Source organism: Manacus vitellinus, unplaced genomic scaffold, assembly GCF_001715985.3.
Source record: "Manacus vitellinus isolate BGI_N305 unplaced genomic scaffold, ASM171598v3 scaffold_100_pilon, whole genome shotgun sequence".
NCBI lineage: Eukaryota > Metazoa > Chordata > Aves > Passeriformes > Pipridae > Manacus > Manacus vitellinus.
The window spans coordinates 263,141-285,942 of NW_021938794.1; the positions used below are offsets into that span (position 1 = coordinate 263,141).

General features: G+C 51.5%; 1 protein-coding gene across 1 annotated transcript in view; it reads left to right on the forward strand.

Annotated features, from left to right (window-relative positions):
• Positions 1-497: 497 nt before the first annotated feature.
• WNT3 (Wnt family member 3) overlaps positions 498-22,802 on the forward strand; it is a 43,614-nt gene continuing 21,309 nt past the window's right edge. Inside the window, exons 1-2 of the mRNA XM_008929331.2 lie at positions 498-522; positions 620-778. Of these exons, the coding sequence (XP_008927579.2) occupies positions 699-778 (80 nt within the window). The 5' untranslated portion in view covers positions 498-522; positions 620-698. The remainder of the gene's footprint in view (positions 523-619; positions 779-22,802) is intronic.

Consider the following 22,802-nt stretch of genomic DNA (forward strand, 5'->3'; position numbering starts at 1 on the left):
GCGGGTTTCATTTCAACTTTAGAACCAGTTGTGCCCACACCAAGGCAGCCAGAGGGTTGTTGTGTCCCGGGTGCCTCCGTTAGCAGGGGTTGGTGCTCCCCTCTCTCCATCTGGAGAACAAGTCGTGTGTCTCACCCCCAGCTCAATGGAGGTCGGTCACAGCCACCCCTCAACCCTTCACCACGGCCACCCCTCACCCTTACCTTGCAGAGTCCTGGTGAGCAGGGGCTGAGCATCCCGGGCTCTGAGCAAAATTGGGGGGAAAAAAAAATTGAAAAAAATTAAAATACAAAATAACCCCCCAAATGTGAGTGCCCCAGTAAAGCCTGGTGCACAGAGGGTTTGTGTGGCAGCCAGGGCTCGGAACAAAGTTGTGGGGTGGAGGGGGAGGAGGTGATTGACAGCCCTGGGCTGAGACTCATCCCTCACCTTGGGCCCTGATTGGCCGCCTGCTGACATCCCCGAGCCCTGCACTTTTTAATAGACGCTTTTGGATGATCTACGGGGGAAAGGCTTGGAGAGGTGTGTTTCTGACAAGCCAGAAAGTCACCCCGCACCACCAGGGACTTGGACTTGGCTTAACTCTTCTTTTGATCCTTTTTTTTTTTTTTCCTGCAAGGAGGGGGATCCTTCATTCTGGCACTTCATGTTTTGCTGAAAACTTCGCCGAGATTTTCCCCCTGCACCAGCCTGGACTGATGGATTACCACCTGCTTGGACTAATTCTGTCTTTTCTCTTCAATGGCACAAAGGTCTTAGCCGGGTACCCAATTTGGTGGTAAGATTTCTTCCTCCCCCCGCCGCCCTTCCCTCTTGCTATGATTGATTAATGAATTAATTAATTATTAGCCATGGGGGCTGTGTGGACGCAGGTTCCCTTTCACCCCTTGCCCTGCTGAGCCGGTTGATTCTGAGCATAATTTCACCTGCAATTAATGAAATGAATGAAAAGTTTGGGGGTTATTTTGAAAGGGTTTCCCTTTGCACAAATGGAGCCTTCCCCACCACTCTTAATTTCTCCATTTTCGGCACTGGAGCGAAAGGCTTTTGGTTGAGATGGGGAAGGATGAGGTTTTATTTCCCTGAGCAATGGGAATTTCATCTCTCTCATGACTCTGTCACAGGGATTTTCCTCCTTTCTATTAAACTGCGATTGAGCCTTTAAAAAAAAAATTAATTCTATTTTCTTTTTGGCTGCTGCATTTTTTGGACTTCTTTCTCTTCTTTTGTTGTATTCTGTCATGTGAATTTAGTCTAGCAAATAAGCCCAGAACACAAATGGCACCTGAGAAAATATTCCTTAGTAAAATTCCTCAAAGATGGATTTTGTTCATTTTAATTATGGAAATGGCACTAATTTCCTTGCACCAACGACAATAATAATTTTTAAAAGAATTGGTTATATCTTAGAATGGGGCTGATAAGTGACCTGAGTTACTTATTTTAAAAATAAATAGAACACCATAGAAATAAATACATGAACAAAATGCAATTGGAAGCACTTTAGAACAAAAAATATCGAATCAAACGTTTCAGATCGTCTAAACCCAGCAGACAGCGAGTTGCATAACAGAATATTTCGGTTCATTTTTCCCTTTATGTTGGATTTCTCCTTGGAATATCTCTCACGGAGTTTCTGTCTGTAGGTAGGGGCTGTGAGCCTGAGGATCCATAGGGCAAAGAGGGAGATGGTGGAATTTGGTGCTACTGAGATTCTTGGGTTATTTTCGCCTTTCCAGAAAAGTCTCTCTTTTTATGACAGAATTCGATCCCTTCAGTGCCAACAGGGAGATGGCAAGAAGTCGGTGGGAATGAACTTGGGAATGGGCTGCCATGGCTGGGGATATTTAGGAATCAGAAGGGAAAAAGGAGCATTTTTTTATAATAATCCATTTATTACTGCGGGCTTGGGAATGAAAATGTGCCGTTCCAGTGGAGAAAGACTGAGAACACAATGAGAAGTCCCTGCTCAGGAAGCGTTTAAAGGCTCCGCAGGTTCATGAAATGGCTAAATCACAGCAGGTTTTCCTGAAGAATTAAATGATTTCCTTGCCCTGAGCGTGGCTGCCGAACTTCAGGACCTCAGCCTGTGGCAAGGGAGGCTCCTGGATCACAGAGAGCAGCACTTTGATTCCTCACATCCCTCACATCCCTTGTCTCCTTCCTCCGGGGACCCGCGTGTCGGCACCGCAGAGGTGGAACAGGTCAGGACAGCAGGGCTGGATCTGAGGGCAGGAGCTGCACAGGGCACTGAGACCTTGCTGTGCCATCAGCTCTCCCAGGGTGTCACCAGCTCCTCACCTGCCCCAGGCTTTGATACAAATTGGGATTTAAAGCCCGAATCAAGGAGGGTTTTGATTCTCCAAGCGAAACCTTCTTGAAGAAAAGCTTTGGGTTTAACCTGTGAAGCAAAAATGTCCCTGTGAGCCAATGTCTGTCCCTGTTTTCAGGGGAAAAGGCTGCAGACAGGTGTCTGCCCCAAGCCCTCACCTCCTCCAAACCCCCAGGAGTTCACCCCACATGAACAATACAGAGATGTCAGACACAGGCACCAGGGGCACGGCGGCAGCCGCGGAAGGCAGGGCGGTGAACGTGCTCTCCTCGGGATTTCAGGCAACAGATCCGGGCTTGGCGTATTTTTTAGAGATTCGGGCAACATCAAAGGTCCAGAGAGTCTCTGCTGAGCCGGAGGGATGTGGTGAGGTGCCCCATGTAGGGCTGAGGTTGCAAATGCTGGGGGGTTTTAGAGGTTTCGTGGAGGCTGAGGGAACAGGAGGCAGAAATATCTGGGCCAGGGCTCCCTGGCTGCAGAGACAAAGCTTCCCACAGTTTTCACAGGGATGAAATGTCTCCTTCAGTCCCACTGAAGGCTTTCGGTGCCTGCTCTGGGCAGGGCTATGCAGTGGCCTCTACATGCTGTGATATACACTCTTAAAAAATATCCTTTTCCAGTTGTCTTCCTGAACCTCTGATCTTTAGGCAGCACAGAGCAGACTTTGGGGGATGAACCTCAACTGCAGGGTTCAACATGCCCCAGAGTAGGGGGAGGGAAGCACAGATGGGGCACAGCATCAGCCCAGTCCCCTGTGCTGGGCTTCTGCACCCCACCAGGCCAGGCAGAACTGGGCATCCCCTGGGCTTCCTCACCCTCAGCTAAACCCAGCCCAGCTAAATATGACCCCTCCAGGAGGACTGTTCACCTGGCAGGACCCCAGGGATGCTGACAGACAGCGCCCAGTCCTGCTGGGACAACCTTGCTGGGGGTTTTCCTGCTGCATGGGGAATATTTTCACAGCAAAATCAAAACAGATAATTTTTGCTGTGGGACATAAGCAGGAAAAATGTTTATTCCTGTGGGGATGAAGAAGTGTCTGGATGTGCCCCAGGAAAAGAGGGGCAGTAAGACCAGGGTCTCAGCACTTTGGAAATGGGTTTGGGGGTGGCTGGAACAATCCAGCTGCTCCAGACAATGGCCAGCAAGGATGGCCTCAGTGACAGTGTGGTGGAGGGGGAAAGGCAAAGGGATGAACCTACTGAGGGTTTGTGGAGTTGTAATTTTATTGAGGGGCTGGGGAAGCATGTGGCCATCTGGTCACATTGTCTGGAGGGAGGAAAACCCAACTGCAGCCCTGCAGCTCCTCACCATCACATCAGAGGTGGGTTCTACCTTGGCCTCTGTGGTGAAGCTCTTTGAGCAGAGCAGAGGGGTCACCCCCCCAGCTCTGGGCACAGGGCACAGTGTGGAGAGATGACACGCAAAGGGAAGGGGTTTGTGGTGCAAATCCAGAGCTCAGTGTCCAAGCTCACTGGTGGCAGCAGGACAGTGAGGCTGCAGAGACAAGAGGGGGGTTTCAGACAGCCTGGCTGTTGGTAATCCCCTGACATCTCCCTGTCCCCCTCCAACCAGCACTGAGTGAGGTCCAGGGGTGGCACAGACTGGATATAACCTTCAGTGAGCAGGGGAGGTATTTTGACACAGGTCCAACCCTTCTTCACATGCTCCCATCCTATTAGAGCAGAGCAAAGGAACAAATGGGGTACAGATGGGAAAAGGTCAGTGAAACGCTGCTTGTGGGAGTGCTGACAGGAGGGGCTGAGGCCAACAAAGCTCCCTCAGATGCATATCCAACTCTTGGGCTGTCTGGGTTACTGCTGCTGAAAGAGAGGCGGAGAAGGAAGAGATGGGGAGGTGTGGAGAGGCCATGGAGACCAGGACTGCTGCCCATCCTGACCCTCAGCAGTGGAGGCAAAGGGGGTACCAGGGCCATGGCTGGCACCCCATACCCACAGGCAGCAGTCATGGGACCAACAGGAGGGATGTGGTGACACCAATCACACCTGCAGTCATTTGTTTAATCCCAAAGCCCCTGATGACACAAGGGAAGGCAGGACATGTCTGAGTCACTGGGGCTGGGGGTATGAAGGTGTGAAAGACAGGTCAATGCAGGGTATGGACAGGCTGATGGGTGGGCCCAGAGCTTTGCTGGGGGATTTTAGCTGGAAATGCAGCCCATGGGCAGAGCTGTGTCAGTGCAGGCCAACAGAGACATTGTGGCCCAGGAAACAACCCGAAATTGCTCCCAGGGTGTTGATGCACATTCAGGGGCTGAGGAGGACAGTCAGAGAGACAGCTCCACCCATGCATTGAGAAGGAACACCAAATGCTCTCCTCTTCCATGGACATCATTCCCTAAAAAGTCTTGAAAACCCCTGCTGTGTCCCCAGCCTGGAGAGAGGAGAAAGGTTTGGAGTCACTGCTGTAAACAGGGAGCAGAAGATTGAGCCCCACTCCTGTCATCATTCCTCAGGACTTGGCATTCCTGGGTCACTGCCCATAGCTGTGGCAGGGTGCATCTCCCTGTCCAGCACTCCCTTGTCTCTCAGCAGGTGACTCAGCAACTGCAAGAATGGCTTTGTCCTTCCTAAGTTGTTGCATTTTATTTCTGTCCCTCAGGAATGTTTTGGGGGGGAACTGGAGGCTCTGGCAGCTGCCTGAGGATCCCAGTGGCCTTGGGCCCTGAGAAAGAGGCAGAGAGAAACTTAAAAAACATGTTCCCACTAGTCCCAGAGCAGCTTCCTCATAAGGAAAAACCCATATGTGAGAACCATCAGTAGCTGCAGTCTGAGTTGGTTGTACCTGGTGTCCTTCAGCTGTCCCCTTGCTTTGAAAGGGTTTTGGGGTTTAAAGGTTTCCTTCAGCACTTTCCACAGCCAGGCCTGGTCAGTGGGAATGCATGTCACCACCTGCATAGGAGGGTTAGGCCGTGCCATGAAAGCAGAGGTTCTCAAGCTGGAGTTCAGATTCACCCCCTGTCCTGAGCAGCAGATTCACCAGCCCTGCCCACTGCCAGGGGAGAGATTCCAAGGGTGCACAGCCTCGGGAACCCCAGCACATCCCAGGCCTTCCCAGGGCCAGGTGGCATCTCTTGTTGGTTTTCTCTCTCCCCTGCATAGAATCCCTGAATGATCTGGGTTGGAAGGGAGTTGAAGATGATCCCATTCCACCCCTGCCACGGCACAGGGCAGCACAGGGGAGTCCTGAGTTCAGCAACAGCTTCAAAATGCCACTGGAGCTCCAGAGCAATCAGAAATTTCACATTCCCTTGAAGGTCAGAGAATTATTCCCTCCAAATCTAACCACTCCTGTCTCCTGGAGTGTCCCAGCTCCAGGGCCAACTCTGTCCTGTGGGGTCAGGACAAGTCTGGAGCCACATGAGCACAGGGAGAGGGGCTCTGACTCACACAAAGACTTGCAAGTGTTTCTGCCTTTCAGCCAGAAATCTCTGGTACCAATCTCATAACTAAATTTGGAAGCAAATTTAAGTGGTCACAAAGAGCTTTAAGACGCAGTTTAATTGCAAACTGGTTGTTTCTCATTTGACTTCATCTCAAGGAGCATTTGACAAAGTGAAGTGCCTGCTGAAGGGGCCCATGGAAGAGCACTGGGAGTTGGGGTGGTACTTCTGGCCCCCTGATACCCTCACAGCTGGCTGGGGCTGTTGGGGGCCACACAGCAGAGCATTCCCATGCCAGCTGTCCCACCTACTGCCTCTCTTCCCCAGTACTCACCTTGGTGTGGTCAGGCAGGAATTCCAAACCAGCCCAGCCAGGCAGGGAGTGGGATGGTGGTGACCAGCAGGAACTCACAGCTGGGCTCGTCTCAGACAGAGGGAACTCTGGGCTGCACTGGGAGCAGGAGCATGGGCAGCAGCTGGAAGGGAGTTGGCATCTGGGGCACTGGCAGTGCTGTGCTGGGATGTGTCCCCCTGCCAGCTCATGTAGAGAATGGCAGTGGGTGCTTCCAAGGATCTGGGCCATGTGGCTCACCAGGAAAGCTGGTGGGACCTGGGCTCATGCAGTGTGGCCAGGAGGAGGCTGAGGGTGTTCAGCAGCAGCCTGGGGCTTCTTGCAGGGCTCTTACAGGCAGGACAGAGCTGACCTTTTCTCTCCAGTGCCAAACAGTCCAACAAAGGGCATGTTTGGGATGTTAAAGGCCCGTTCCTGAGGGGATCCTCCCTGCTGCAGGGTGGTGAGGCTCTGAGCCAGGAGGAGCTGTCCTGGGGCATTTACAGCATTTAGCTGCATGAAGCCTTGGCCACCCGGGGCTGATGCTGGGGGGTGTCCTGCTCTGAGCAGTGACTGCCACCCCAGCCAGGCCAGGGCAGCTCATGGCTCGTCCTTCTCATGCCCCTGTCTTGGTCCAGTGTCTCTCCTGCTCCTGCAGCTCAGTCACTGCTCTGCTGGGTGTGGGAGCCAGGGGCAGGTGCCTCCAGCCCTTCCTGCAGGCAGGGAACAGACCTGGGCAGCCTGAGCACCAGGGGACATGACTCTTAAATCACTAAATCACTTCTGACTTTTAAGTTACACTTTCATCCTTTGCTGACACTCTGAGGACACTGCTGTCCTGGGGGACAGATGAACACCCTCCCCAGGGCTGGGAAGCAGGAGGGAGAGGGTTTTCTGCCACCTGACGTGGGTGAAAGGGTCTCAGTGATGCTCATCAGGCCCTTCCACTGCCAGGTCAAACACTGCCTGGCTGGATTTTGCGTGGAAAGGCAGGAAAATGTCTGGGCAGCCTGTTTTAAAGAGCTAAAAACCAAACACTAAACATGAAATAATAAAGACTAAAGAACTGTGCTGCATATTGAGGACCTGCAGATGTGATGCACAGCATTTTAAGTTATCTCTGTCATGTACTAGCTGAAAAATATCTCCATGTGACACGTGCTGCCAATCTCAGTGCCCAAGGCTCACCAGCAGCTCTCCCAGGCCTCCTCAAACCCCCCTCATGTGCTGCCCAGGTACTGGAGCTGTTGGTGCCTCTGCCCCAGACCCTCAGTGTGAGCAGTGCAGGGCCCCCCTGGCACACACAGAACCCCCCTCAGCTGGGTCAGGGGGTGTTCTGAGCTCTGGCTCACTGCTGACACTCTGTGCCATTGTCCCTCTGACTGTCGTGCCTTGTGTTGAGCCCAAGTTGTGTCTGTGCCAATCTGGCTCCACTTGAGCCCATTCTCAGACTTTTGCCAGGCCTGAGTGAAACATCCTTGGCATGTCTAGTAGGAGCCTTGGCAGCTGCTGGTTGCCCTCTTCCCACTGACCAGCATTTAAAATGTGACAGCACATCAAATGTGGAACACTTTTGAGCACTCCAATAGAAAGAACTCTGGATTCAGAGTCCAGCTGTTCACCAACATGGACATACCCACAGTCCTTGATGGAAGTCAAGGCCTTTCCTCTTTCAAGAAATCCTTCTGGTAACTACTATCATTTTTACAACATTATAAAGTTTTTAGAAGATGGATTCGTGGATTTTATTTGTGTCCATGTGATGATGATCATGTCTCAGGAGACAGAGTGGAACCTGGACATAAAAATCCAGTGATCTGGTGTTCCTTCTTTGTCCAAGCACAGTCCTGTCCCCAGTTTCCTAAAGGCAATGGCTCTAAACGGAGCTTATGGTGGAAATTGGGTTCAACCTGGCACAGCTCTAAGCAGTTATGAGCTGCATCTCAAAATACTGACCCACAGCAAAGGAACTGGGGTGGAATGTCTGTCCCAGGAGGGGAGGATCCTGCTGTGTGAAAATCCCCAAGGATTTTCTGCTGCAGCCTCTCTGTAAAGCAGAGCTCCAGAAAGTCCCTCAGGTCAGATCTTGGAAGGGATCAAATCTCCTGGTCCTTCTCCTCCCCTGGGAGATGGAGCAGCCAATGACTCCAGACCAGACACCTGTTTTTCACTGGCTGTTGTTTTGATGAGACAAATTTGGTGTTCATCTGCTCCTGCTCCACAGCCTTGTTCTTCAGTTCCCAACTCCACTCAGTGGATCTATCAGAGATTTTCCTAGAGGGCCTGAAATGGGAAGGGCTTGTCAGACACTTGGCTGTAAAATTTACAAATCCCATATACAGACAGTCACAGCTCATGTTCCCTAAATCACCTTAAGCTGAATTTTAGTCTCAGATATAATCTCATTTTTGCTGACCTGATCTGAGGTTCATTTTGCATCTACAAATGGAAGTGGTTCCAAGGTTTGTAGGTAATATTGCAGTGGTGCTGGATGTAATGAAAGGTTTTGATATCAGGATGTGTTACATGAGGTTGTTTGGTTGAAGTTTTCAGGGTAAAGGCCGTGTCTGGACGGGGCACAGGCTGACAAACACTGTGCTGTGACTAACACTTGGTGCCCTTTTAGCACTACCTGGGCACTGGGATTTGTAGCTTTTCCTGTGCCAGTACCTGGAAAGAAAGCTCAGAACTACATTTATCCTGAGACTTCCTCAGCTCTCCCACCCCAGGAGCCCTCTCTTTCTCGTCATTTGACTGGGAGCATAGCCAAGACTCCTTAAAAATTCCAAACTAACCCCAAACCAGGAGGTGTTTGTAAAGCACAGGGTCAGACAGTGGTGATTTACAAATCCACATCATCTGCCCTGTCTGACACGTGTCCCCTGACAGCCAGAGGATTCCTGTCCCAAGATCACACCCCCAGCAGGCACACAGGCAGTGCTGGGGCAGGTGAGCCAGGAGAACACCCACAGCCCCCCAGGAAAGGAACCAGGAGCCTTGGCTGGGAGGGTTCCCACTGCCCAGGCCTGGAAATTGGAATATTCCCCCGTAACAACAAAGCTGTTGGTCCCCAGGACTGTCAGTGCAGCTGCTTGGCCACCTCTGACACGGGGAAGAAACACTTTGAAAAGCAAATTTGCTCAGATAACGGAGCCCAAGTCTCTCATTCCTTTGCTGAAAAAATCAGGTTTCCTGATTTGCTAATTTGCTAATTTGTCTTTCTCACAATTTGCTGAACCTGTCTGTATTTAATTAATCTTACAAATCTAATCAAGTCTAACTGGCACCTTTCCCAGTACTCTCACCTTTGAATGAGAAACACTTTCCCTCCTCTCCTCTGGCATCACGTTGGCTCAGGCACAGGGGACCTTCCTCCACCTTTTCAACAAGTAGACCCTCCAAGTTTAAGGCAGGAGGGGCCAGTGTTAGGTGATAAAATAGTGATTTTTTTTTTATTCTGATCCTATTTCTATGTCCCACAGTCATCCAATTTTCCTGTAGTTACTTTCTAGAAATTGTGAAGGCTCATAATGTGGAAATTTGCAGTGATCCTTCAAAGATGTCACAGGAGTTTTTCACAGCTCTGGTGGAGTCCTAACAAGTGTCACTGAGCTCCTCGCTCCCTCCTCCTCCCCTCCCACAGGACATACCAGGACTTGGCTGCTTTCCTTACTCCCAGTGGCACATTTGCAGATCAAGTTTTACCTGCAGAGATGTAAAATGAGCCCAGTGCCAGTTTGATTCCCTGGATGAAGGTGGCAGAGCTGAAATGCCTGCAGTCCATGAGAGGACTCCTGTACAACAGAGCTGGGTCCAGGTCATCCACAAACATCACAAAACTATTGATTTTCCTGTAGGAGTTCCCATTTCAGCTCCATCCCAAATTTCAGCCAACAGCACAGACATCCCAGATCTCAGCTCTGCAAATCCCTAATCACTGATCTGCTTTTCACTTCATTCCCTGATATGTACTTCCCACAACTGCTGATGCTTTCAATACTTATGGGTTTGAGGGTTTTTTTGTTTTTGTTGTTTCAAAAGATTCCACTTGTCTTTTTTAAATTCTGACTGATTATTGCATGAGATGTGCTCTGGCCTCATTAGGTTTGGGGACAACCAACTCACCTTCAGTAAGTTTTTAATGACATCTCCCTGATGTCTGTTTGACAAGTGGTTAATGCAGAACACCAAGCCAGGTCTGTCTGGACATTTTCACTTGTCATTTCAGTTTGCTCTTTTTTTTTTCCCTGTAAATCTCCTAAAAATGAGATCTGCAGAAACAAAGATCTTATTTGTGGCTCTGGTGGGGCATGTTCTGCTGCTTCTGTTTGGTTAAGTGAGAGCACTGAAAAGGTCTGGGAGCTGATTTAAGCCCCTACACAAAGGGAGCCTGTGCCTCAAACAGTGGTGCAATGCTCACAACTGAAGTTTTGGAGGCTTAAGTTCTACCAACACCCCTAAAGGAGCCCCTCCCCATGTCCAGTGTCTGTGGTCTTCACAGTCTTGTTGTGAACAGAGATCTCATACCTTGGTGACAACCCTTCTCCAGGCTCTGAGCAGAGAAGTGAGCTGCCCAAAGGCTCTAGAAGGAATTAGGAGCAGCCAGACACCAGGGGGACACACTGGTGGCAGCACCATCACCTTCACGTTCCATGGTCTAGTCCTTGAAGTTCTTGAAAACCAGCCTTTCATGCCCAGAGGACTCAGGAGAGTCTTCCCAGATGTTCAGGGACAATGTCACTCCCTGCAGTGCAGATGTGCCCAGGCTGAGGCAGATGTGCCTTGTTGTGGTGGTGCCTCCCACCATCCCAGTGCTCCTAATGCTGCCCCACCTTCCTTCCCTAACTCCTGCTCCACCTTCCTGCAGGAACTGCTTCAGTTGGGTCCAGCCAGGAGACCTGGCTCAAGGGACTGTGCTTTGAATCACAACAAAATGTTCAGTGCAGTGTCCAGGTCTTGATGGTTCAGTTGTGAGTCTTGGTGTCCAACCCAGCCTGAGGTTTAGTTGTGCTTCTCACAGATCCCCTCAGCCCAGCAGCCCTTTGTCCCAGCTGGGCTGGGAAACGTGGCTGGGTGACAGCTGGGGAGGCTCCTCCATGGACTGGGGTTTGGAGGAGAAGGCCCTGGAGTTCCACCCTGAGCCTCGAGACCTTGGCTCAAGGGATGTGTTGGCTTTGCCGTGGGGTGGAAACCACAGGCAAACTGGAAAATCAGCTTTCTGATGTGGTTTTGAATGTTGTGAATTCAAGGCTCGCTGGTAACCCACGAGAAATGAGCAACTGGGTGTAAAACAACCTCCCCTGAGCACTGGAATGACTTACATTGGAAAACTGCTCTGTAGGGAAAGCATCTTCAAAGAACATTTGCTTTGGGGTTGTGCTTTTAGTCTTTGTTTCCTGAGTCATATCAGGCTCCAGGAATATGTTTTGCCTGCCCTTACACATGGTATCACCTGATAGAGGGTCCCCATCCCTCCACCAAGTTCCCTGAGATGTTTTGAGCTCAGCTGTGATCAAGAGAGCTGCTACTGGCCAGAAAAAAAGTATTAAAAAGAAGGAATTTCTTGGCAATAATAAACTTGTAAGAAAAGGTTTCATTTTTCAGATTGATACTTCTCTATTCCTGACCAAAAACTCTGGGAGTAAAGGATATTTCCCATGACTCCAGATCAGATCTTCTGTTAAAAATTATGGAAAAAGTAATTTTGACATTGGTGAGGACTCTACAGTAGAGTTTTGCAAGGACACAGTGTCCAACACACTGAGAAAAGGCTGTAATGGGAGAACAGTGGGAAACAGGGAGAACAGAGAAAACCTGGTCTAGTGGAAGGTGTCCCTGCCCATGGCAGGGTTTGGAATGGGATGAATTTTGAGGTCCCTTCCAACCCAAACCATCCTGTGGTTCCATGAAGATCCTGTGATCCTGTGATGGGGTTTGCAAATGGACCATTCTCAGGATGGTCCAGCACAAAGCAGGGCCACAGAGGACAGGACTGGGTGACGTTTGTCCAGGGGGACAATAAACAGGCAGGCTGATTGGAAATGCCCATGAAGGAGTGCAAATTAGGAAAGGATCCCAAATCTGCCCAGCATTGATAGAGGTTGGATTTTCTACGTTGGGAACAGCCATTATTATGGACAATTCTTTGCAGTTGGGACTTCAGTGCTCAGTAACAAACAGTAGAATGTTGCTCTCTCACTTGCTCAGATTTCTGGGGCCTTTCTTTCAGATGAAGAAAAGGTCTGCTGGGAGCTGTGCTGGATTTTTTTCTCTGAGCAGAAAACATCAGCATGTCACTATTTCAGTCATTATTTACTTTTTATTGCTGCATCCCAAGGTCTGTTTGCAATCTGATCATTGCATTTCCCAAAAAATGGTTCTATAAAATGAGGAAAGCACAGCAACAGCCCACCAGGAGCAAGGGACTGGAAGGGCTGAAAACCTTAAGTGAAGAGACAACACTGGGATTTGCCACTTGGAGAAAGGCAATTCCACATGAATGCAGGACAGACCTTGCAGAGCAGGGATGATGACAAGAGTGTGGGGAGGAAAAGAAATTTGTTGCTCAGGATGCAAGAACCTGGTGTGGGTTAAGCCAGGGAGGCAGCCAAGCACCAAACCTGTTCCCTGGTGCTGGGATGGGGGAGAGAATCAGAGGGTAAAAGTGTAAAACTCCCAGTTTGAAATAAGGACAGTTTAGTTGGTAAAGCAAAGCTGCACACACAAGGAAGGCAAAGTGAGGAGTTCTTTCAACATTCCCATCACAGGCAGGTGTTCAGCCTCCCCCAGGAAAGCAGGGCCCTGTCACACATCATGGTTACCTGGGAAGGCAATGCTGGAACTCCAAACATCCCCACATCCTCCTTGTTCCCCAGCTTTTGGTAGTTGGTTATTTACCATACAGGTATTTACCATACCTGTTCAGAGTGAGCCACCTTCCCTGCACAGGCTCCAAAATATCTCTCTTCTCCCCAGCCCACGATCACTTCCAGGATTCTGGGGTCAGCAGAGTTTCCCATTCCAGCCCTTGAGGAGTGACACTCCCTGCATGCATGTCAGGGGTGGGATCCATCATCTGAACATCCAGCCCAGCCCCTCACTGAGGTGCCAAGAGGAGCTGTGCTCCAGTCCCCACCATCCTGAAGTGTCTCAAACCCCTCCATACATGTCCCTCTTTCCTTCAGAGGGTGTAAAGCACATTTCTCACATCTTGTCCTGTCTGGACTGGCCCAAAGACCCACACACAAGCTGTCTCCTGTTTAATTCATTCCAAGGCTTGTTGATGCTGCTCAGGGGAATTATTGACCCCTGGGACTGAAATTATCTGAGGGAAATGTGTAATTAGATTGAGGGACACATTCCCAGAAGGAACTGTGGGGGCTACAAACACCACGGGGTGAGAAAATCACTGAGTGATTTTCACTCACTGTCCTTAAACATGACAGTCCAGAGCCAGCCTTCAACTCAGGACATCCCACATCCCCTCCCTGCTGGAACCTGCATGGACAGGGCAAAGCCACCTTTTCCTCTTGCCTTGTTTCCCGTGGTGCTTCCAACCAGAGCTGAGTTACCTGGGAAGGAGGCAGAGCACCATCTACACAGACCTTTGAGCAGACCCAGAGTGTCCCATGGGTAGATATTTTCTGCAACAGTCATGGCAGTTTGTCTCTCACACCTTTCTAGAGCCCAGAACCATCCACTCCAAGTGCTGCTTTGCTCTCCATGGAAAGAGAACAGCCACAGCCTAAAGAGGCCTAACTTTTCACCACAAGAAATCACCAGGTTCTAGATCTGGTTTCCAGAAGATCCAATTTGGCTGTATGAACCATAAAAGACTTTAAGATCCAGCTCAACCTGCTGAGAGAGAACTGGGTGCCTTAATCTCAGCCCCAGGATGGGCAGCCCAAGTGACCACAGTCCCTGTTGTCCACTCCTGGCCAGGCTCACCCTTCTTGTGGTAACCTCAGGCTGTTTACAGGAGCAGAGGCACCCCTGGCTCTTCAGTCCTGGTCTCAGAGCACAGTGAAGGACTCTCCAAAGATGCAGCCCAGGCATCCCCCTTAGACCACACCCCAAGCTGTGGGACAGCTGGGTGGATGTGGTGATTCCCATCCATGGTGTTCAGTGGGATATTTCCATAGTGCCTGAGCACTGGGAAGTGCTTTTCAGTGCAAAGGCTGTGATTGATAGTGGGTGATTTCTAGAGAGTTGGCACTTATTTGGGTCAGTCACCACCCAGCCTCTCCAAAGGGACATCCTGTGGAGCCATTGGAGAGGGTTTGGCTCACCCATGGGTGTGACCAGCATCCCCACCAGCCTCAGGGAGAGGGGTCTCTACCTCCCCTCGATTTCTGTGATGCCCCAGTCTGGATGGAGTGTCCTGTCACCTCCTCCCTGGTAGGAAACATTTCTCTCCATTGGTGCCAGGTTTGGGGAAGGAGACAGGAAAGGTGAATCTGAGCAGTGGGAATGGCTCTCAGGCTGGAGGGATGGGGAGGGGCAGCAGCACTGGGAGATGAGGTGGCCTTGGTCACACAGGGTGCACACACAGGGGTACAGCCCTGCAGGACCCCCAGACCTGGAGGGAGATTCTCCAAACTAATCCCAGTGTTGGAGGGAAGGTTTTCCAGTGCTGAAAATCCTGCTGTGTTTATTGAGGTCACAGCCTGGGAGCCTGAATTTGCATATGCAAATCATATGCATTTATGTAAATTCCCGGTCGAATAATATTCTCCCAGTCCCTGCAGAATAGATCCTCTCCCGCAGCAAATCCCTTGATTGTGTTTTCCAAACTGAGGGTGACATTGGTTTGACCAGGCATTGCTGAACATAACATTTCTATCTGCTGCAGGAACAATGGGGGGAGCCCAGTCCTGGGCACACACCCCTGCATGAGCAACTTCATGGCTCAGGAGGAGAAGCAGCTCCATCTCCCCCACCCCCCCAGTCCCCCCAGCCTTTGCTGGCAGAGCACTCGGAGCCGACCCGCGTGTGATGCCAAGACAAAGCGCTGGAAGCAGATGCCAAATCACTTTCAAGCCCATGACAGAGCCCTGAGTCACCCAAACCGGAGCAGCTCCCCCAGAACGGGCTCATCTTACAAAAGTGCTGTTGCTGCAGCAACACTAATCCACACGCCAGTGGGCAGGGAGATAATGTGAGGGATGCAACACCCTCCCCGTGCTCAGACAAGGGAAATTACACCCATCCAGAGGGATCTGCTGGCTCTGTTAGGAGGCCCTTTGTTGTGGGACTCCTCAGGCAAAGGGACTCCTCAGAGGGAACCAGTCTTGGAGCAGGTGAAGGGCTCAGCTCTGACCCCACTTTCTGCCCCACAAGCTGCGAGGGAGGAGGATGTGACTGAGCTCCCTTTGCTGTCTGGGCTGACTTCTGACTTCTCCACGAGGTCACTTGAGGCCCCAGGGTCTCACACCTGTGCCTCACACCCAGTCTGGGCTGAGGAGCATTTGGGTCCTGGCCCAGTTCCTTGGCTCTTGTCACCAGCAGGTCCCAAGGCCATCAGTGCTACAGCAACAGCCCCTCTCTGCACTCCCCTCCCGCCCTGCTCCACTCGGGGAATCACAGAATACCCTGAGTTGGAAGGACCCTCAAGGATCACCGAGTCAGGACACCCCAACGATCCCCCCATGTCCCTGAGACCATTGTCCAAACACTCCTTGAGCTCTGTGAGGGCTGTTGGAAACAGAAAAGCAGAAGTGGGGGGGACATGAGGAGGGATAGTTGAGATTACAGTATGGGACAAGGGGGTTGCAGTGAGCAACAGAACAAAGGGAAGGAGGAAAGTCCAGGGGTAGGAGGTTTATGGAGGAAGAAAGTTGTGACAGAGCAAAGGGAGTGTGAATGTGACACTTTTGGGGTGAGACCTTCTCCCCTCAGAAAGATAATGGCTTTTAGGGTGGGGTTGTTGACAGATGATGTTGGGTGAAAAAACCCAGCTTGGAAATGAGAGGCTTTCTGGGCCAGGTGTTAGAAAGACAGGAGGTTGGGAAGTTTGAGATTTGGGACTTGGCAATTCCCATCTCAGTGCTGAGTAGGAAGGACTCAGGAAGGGGAGAAATGAGACCTGGAGAGGGGAGTAAGAGGAACTGCCCTCTGGCTCTGGACAGAGACAGTGTAACTGGGAGGCAGGCAAATGGGCTGGAGTGGCTCCAGGACAATGGCACTGACTGTGTGACAATGGCACTGAAACCACCCAGCACGTCCTGGTGCCACCCTGCACTCCTCCCCCTGCCACCCTGCCAGGTGTCTCTCCATCCTCCCTCACAGAGTGGGGGATCCCAGCAGTGCATCACTCAGATCTGTCCCCCCTCCCCAGCAAAGCTTTCGGTCCTTCAGCGTGAAATCCATCACTTGTTACCAAAGAACTCAATATTTAGTCACAGAATCAAGGAATAGCTGAGGTTGGAAGCGGCCTCTGGAGATCCCTGAGCTCAACCCACCAGCTCAAAGCAGGGTCAAACACAGCAGGTTGCCCAGGACTGTGCCCTGGTTGTGTCTCCAAGGACAAAGGCCCCACAAGATCTCTAGAGAACCTGTGTCAGTGCTCTGTCACCTCACAGTGAGCAATTCTCATGTGTTCAGAGAGAATTCCATGTGTTCCAGTTTGCTCTCATTGCCCCTTGTCCTGTCTCTGGACAGCAGTCAGAGGAGTCTGGCTGCAGCTTCTCCACTCCCTCCCACCAGTTATTTGCACACACTGACCAGATCTCTCCATGGATTTCTCTTTATTTGCACACACTGACCAGATCTTTCCATGGATTTCTCTTTATCTGTACACATTGACCAGATCTCTCCATGGATTTCTTTCCCTCTCTCTCTCCACAGTTCCAGCTCTCCCAGCCTCTCGTACATCAGATGCTCCAACTCCAAAACACCTTTACTCCTCCACCCACTGCACAGGCATTTCCAGCCCCACAGGACACTGAAGAGAGCATTTAAATGACCTTTAGTGCTCTTACCTGCCCCCACAACACCCAGGAGTGCAAGGCAGGGCTAAATGCTCACCTGTTGGGCTCCTCTAACTCCATTCCTACCTCATCCCCTGGATCTGCTCTCAACCAAGCAGAAAAGCCCCTTGTTGCCCAGAAGGGGAAATGCCACTTCACTTCCCTGCACAGTTCACCTGCCCAAGCCTCTGTGGGTGCAGGGGGAGGTCCTGGGGGGTCTGAGGGTGGTACCACCAGCAGTGGGATCCAGCTCATCCTGGGGGAGTCTGTTCAGTGACATGGTTATTCCTGTTGTGGTCAGAGCCCACCTGAGCTCAGGCTGTGACATCCCAGCCTCTCTGTAAATACCAGGCAGGCTGGTGGCTCTCACGGGGCACTGCTGTGGGGAAGGTCCATGTTCCTGTGCCAACTTGGGGGACAAACACCACTGTGGCTTTTCCAGCAGCTTATTGGGTTTTGTTTCTTATCTTTCCAGAAGATAATGCACCTTCCTGGTTGGTGCTTTCAGCCTCACCCCCCTCTGGTGGGGATGGAGAGCCAGTAAGGGCCTTCTGGGACAGATGTTAAAGTGACTCCCACAGGTGCCTGTTCTCTGTGGGCTGGGGGAGGCACTGGCACACCCAGAGAGCTGAGTTTGGAGTGAAACCTCCATCCCTGGGAACTCCACAGCCACACTCACGGGGGGGGCCAAGCCAGGCTCTGGTAGCCCTGTTGAACCATCGTGTCAGAGAACAGTAATTGATGCTGAAAGGGTCATCTGCTGGTCTCTGACCTGGAGGGACTGCTCAGAACAGCCCCCGACCATCGTGGTGGGTTCCACTGGACTCCCACCTGTATGGCCATGCCTTGCCTGGCCTAGGGAGCCCCAAACTGGACATGGGATTGTACAAGTGCTGAACATTCCAGTCTTGCCAGTGCAGCCCTAGGATGCAGATGACCTTTTTTCCTGCATGGATACAAGGGACTCCTGTTCCAGTTGTTGCCCCCCTTCCCTGCCAAGTGAGTCAGTCCCAGCCTGTCCTGCTGTGTGGGGCTGTCCCACCACTGAAGCAGGACCTTGCATTTGCTTTTCTTGAGATTCATGAGGTTCATGGAAGTGTCCAAGGCCAGGTTGGACAGGGCTTGGAGTAACCTGGGACAATGGAAGGTGTCCCTGTCCATGGCAGGAGGTGGAATTGGATGATATTTAAAGTCCCTTAAATCCCAAACCAGCCTGGGATTCCATGGTTCTAATTATGCCTCTAAAATGAGCTGCTGGAAGGGAGGGGATTATCTTCTAATTGCCCTGATTGAAATTCCTGTGCACAAGTCATTTAACAACCAGCCAATATCTTGATCTTCCTTCTGTCTCTTCCTTCTGTGCTTGACACAAGGCTCTGAATTTCATTATTCCTTTAACTATCAGGACTGTGAGAGCCAGCTTAGATTTCCAGCCACAACTAGACCATCTTTCATACTTTTGGTGCCAGGTCCCTTCAAGAAGCAACACACTTCTGAAGAGCTGGAGTGGTGTTGGCCACTGAGTAATTCTGTGTGATGAGAGAAAGGGTTTCATTTGTACAAGGAGGAACACTCCTGAGGATCAAGAAGTAATTTTCTTTTACTTAAGATTCTCCTCACTCAAAAAAATGCAACAGGAATTTGGCACAGGTGGCAGGACTTCCTGCCCAGGATGTAATTTTGCCCCAGTCCTTCCTCAGTTCTGGGCCCATCTGCTTGTGAGAGATGAGAATCTGCTCCTCTGACAGGATCTGCCTCAGATCTGCACCAGCACCAGTGATGAGCTGCTGTTCCAGAGGCCTGGACAGCCTTTACAAGAGCCCAGGCAGCTCACAGCCACGTCCTCCTGGCTCTGAGCTCCACATGGCCCATGAGAGCTGAGAGGGGACAATCAAAATCCTGATCCAAGACCTCGATCTCCCCTACAAAGGGCTTTGTCCAGCTGGGAAAAGCAGGGTGGGCAAGAAGGGTGTGCAGGGCCAGCACCAGGCTGGGAACACGCAGGGGATGGAGGGACAGGACAAGGGGGAATGGCTTCCCACTGCCAGAGGGCAGGATTAGATGGATATTGGGGAGAAATTCCTCCCTCTGAGGGTGGTGAGGCCCTGGTACAGGTTGCCCAGAGAAGCTGTGGCTGCCTCTGAAACCCTGGAAGTGTCCAAGGCCAGGCTGGAGGGGGCTTGGAGCAACCTGGGTTGGTGGGAGGTGGGTGGAAGCCTGTGACAGGTCACTGAAATGATCCAGGTTGGCCCAGGGGCACCACACCCAGAGTCCTGAGGGTGCAACAGGACAGCTCTGGGCCCTGGAGCAGAATTTGTTTCAGCTTTTGAGCCATCAGGACTCAAAACCCAGCGGAGACTGTGACAGAGGTGCCAAGGGGACAGACACTGCAGGGCATGGGAGGGAACCAGGGGTCAGGACAGTCACCTGGGGTGGTGGGAGCAGATCCCGGGTTTACAGTGGTGTTTGTGGACTGTGGATGTTTGTGCAACAGGAGCTGCAGGCAGAGAACTTGGAAAATGTTTAAAGCTAATTTCTTTACAAGGCTTGTTTGGATGAGAAAGGAATAGAGCAGATCCGGCAGAGGATGCAGGAAAAAACATCTGCAGGGGACAGAGGAACATTCCTCAGTGCTCTGTGAATTTAGGGAATGCTGAATACACCACCTGCCATGGCACTGGGAGGGTGTCCTTCTCCATTCCCTGCATTAGGGACCCTGCAATTCCTGGGTGCTCTGCAGGTACCAGAAGGTTATTTCAAATTACTGAGTTGGTTTAAATTCTTTATGTACAGAACTCCTGTGTCCTGCCATGTGAAACCCCTGAAAGCTTCAGGGCACCTTACTGAGTGCAGATAGGGAATTTAGCTTTGTACAGGGGGGAAGTAGGGAATGTTGGTTTCCCAGAAGTCCCCCCTTACAGAAGAGCTGGATCCAACTCCTGCAGCACTGCCTAGGCACATCCTCCTCCTCTGCTGCCCCTGCCAGTGCAACCACTATTGATGGAGCTCCTCATGGACCCAGAGCACAGGGAAATAAATCCTCCTTCCCCAGCAGGCAGGGCCGTGCACTGCAATCACTGACTCTCAGCCTTTCACCCCAGGGTGAGTAATTCATTTGTAGTGGCCCAAACAGTTCTGTTCAGAACAGCACAGGCTGGATTTGGTGACATTCAGTGTCAGAGACTATGCAACAAGTGCTGGACATTGAGAGTTGTGCCTTTGCATTTCCCTGGTCTGAATTCCCACTCACCAGCCATTGTCTCACCCTCTTCTGCTGGACACAAAGTCTTAATCTTCCCCTTCTTCTCACTGTAACTAAATAATCTCTCAGAAGTCTTTCCAATAGACTAATCAAACTGTCAACATAAGCCACTGCCTCAGCTCACTGCTATTGCTCCTTTGTCCCCTTTCCATGTTTAACATCCCATTTATAAGAAGGAGGAGGTTTAAACCACTCCAGTTTGTGCAGCATCGTGTGCTCTTGACTGGGTGAGACAGCACAGGCTTGGCCAGAACTCCATGAAGGAAACAGAAGTGCAGAACCATCCCTAACATGTGCAGGAGGAAGCTGTGGGCAGCTCTCAGAGCTGAGTAATCCACTTCCAGGAACATGGCAGTGCCCTCCTTCCTGGGATGGCTCATTTGACTCTGCTGAGTGTCAGAGAGGTGGCTGCATCCTCCTGAGGTGCCACTGCAGGCAGCCCTGGCTCAGTCACTGCAGGGCTGGGCCGTGTCCCATCTGCTGTCAGGGAGGTGCCATTCGTGCCCCCCAGCACAGTGGCACTGCAGCCCCGAGTCACTCCCACCTTCAGACGTCCCCCAAAGGGCTCTCTGCTGAGCCAGGCCCAGCTCTGCCAGCGTGTCCCGGGGCTCTGCTCCATGCCAGGGACTCACGAGGCCTCGGAGCCTTTTCTTCTGGCTGGGAACTCACCCTAGAGCTGGTCCCTTCCCATGGCAGCTCCTCCTGCCAGGGGGGAGCACAGTGGGCAGCAGGGCAGTCACAGCCAGGTGGTGACCACCAGTATAGCATTCCTGAAGAACTTATCCTTTGGCATCCTCCATTATCTCTTTCTCTTTCCATGTGTATCCCTGAGCTTCCCACATCCCAAACACAACTACAGAACCCAAGGGGTGGGCACTGCAGTGTCCTGTGGGGAGTTACATTTCTTCAGCCAAACTCATCTGATTTCCACCCAGAAGGGACCTGGTTCAGCAAAGTCAGTCCCACAAGAGGCCCCTCTCAGAAGGCTCAGACCTGCTGCTCCATCTCCCCTCTGGCCCTCCCTGCCAAGCTCTCCCCACCCCTTCACATGGAGGGGTTCAAGGCCAGGCTGGATGGGGCCCTGAGCAACCTGCTCTGGTGGGTGGCATCCCTTCCATGGCAGGGGTTGGAACGAGATGGTCTTTAGGGTGCCTTCCAAGCCAAACCATCCTGTGGTTCCATGATCTCTTTTGATCAAAGCCAAAATCACTTTGACTTGCTAAATCACCAGAACACCAACTCAGCAAAACCAAACCCAGTCAGTGGCAGGGGAACACCTGGGTCTTGTGCAGGGAAGGCAGGTGAGACACACTATTTTATTCTATTTTGGTTTGTTTTATTTCATTTTACTGCAGCCCAGCTGCAACCTGGACTGTGGAAGTGGCAGAGCAGTGGCAGTGTGGGTGCAGGGATGTGGGTGATGGGGGGCAAGTCCATGCATAGGAGAGCAGCTCATGCCATGCCTACAGAGAAAAAAAAATGAATAAACCAGCAAAATTTAATTCAGTTTGTGTGGAAAAAATCTGCCTGTGAACCTTCTGGAGATCTGTCCTTGGTCATCCTTCACCCAGCAGAACACCACATGCACTGCACTGTCCAGAACTCAAGGGCAGCTTCACCTGACTTGAGCTGGGAAGTCCTTCCCTAATTCTCTGTGGAGTCAGAGCAGCTTCTCTGGAGTGTGATCCCTCTCCTCTGCAGCAGCTCTACATGGACCAGAGTGACTGTGTCCCATCTGTGCCTGCTGCTCTCCACCAGTCACTTGGGAATTCTGAGTTACAGCACCTGGAGATGAAAGGGGAGAAGTGGACTCGCCCCCGGTGACAGGGAGGGCAGGAGATCCCATCAGCCCCTGTCAGGAACTCCCAGGTTAGGAGGAAAGCTGAAGAAATCAATGTTTTCTGAAGCCCTGATGCACCCAGCACATCCTGGCCCTTGCACCCATCTCACCATCCAGATGAACCTTCACCTGACAAAGCCTCTTCTGGTCTCAACCTGCAGCTGTTTGCACTGGAAATATTTGCATTTCCCTAAAATCTCCCACATCAAAGAACTTGAGCTCTTTTGGGAGCAACCCCTGCAAGGCACCCACCCCTCCCAGGGCCTACAGACCTCCCCATCCAGGCATCACTGGAATCTGGCCACACTCAGGTTAATTGAAGTACCTGATGCATTTCAGAGCTGGATGTGGATTTTCCATGGTCCTGTCTGCAGAAGGATCCTTCCCACAGGGAACAGTGGCCACCTCCAGCCCATCAGACACGCAAACAAGTCTCTGCAAATAGTCCAGTGTGGGAATTTGCTGTGTGCAACAGCAGCAGCAACAGCTCCTTGAGTGTGTGAAGCTGAGGCTGTTTTCTCCTTGCAGTGCCTCTGTTGAGGTGCAGTTTGCTCCTTTGCCTTGGCAGCAAAGCCAGGGCACAGGCAGGAGCTGACCCAGAGCTCGAGGGGGCTGGGTTTATTTTGGAGTTGTCCATCACCTTGTGTCTGTATCTGTGGAGGGACAG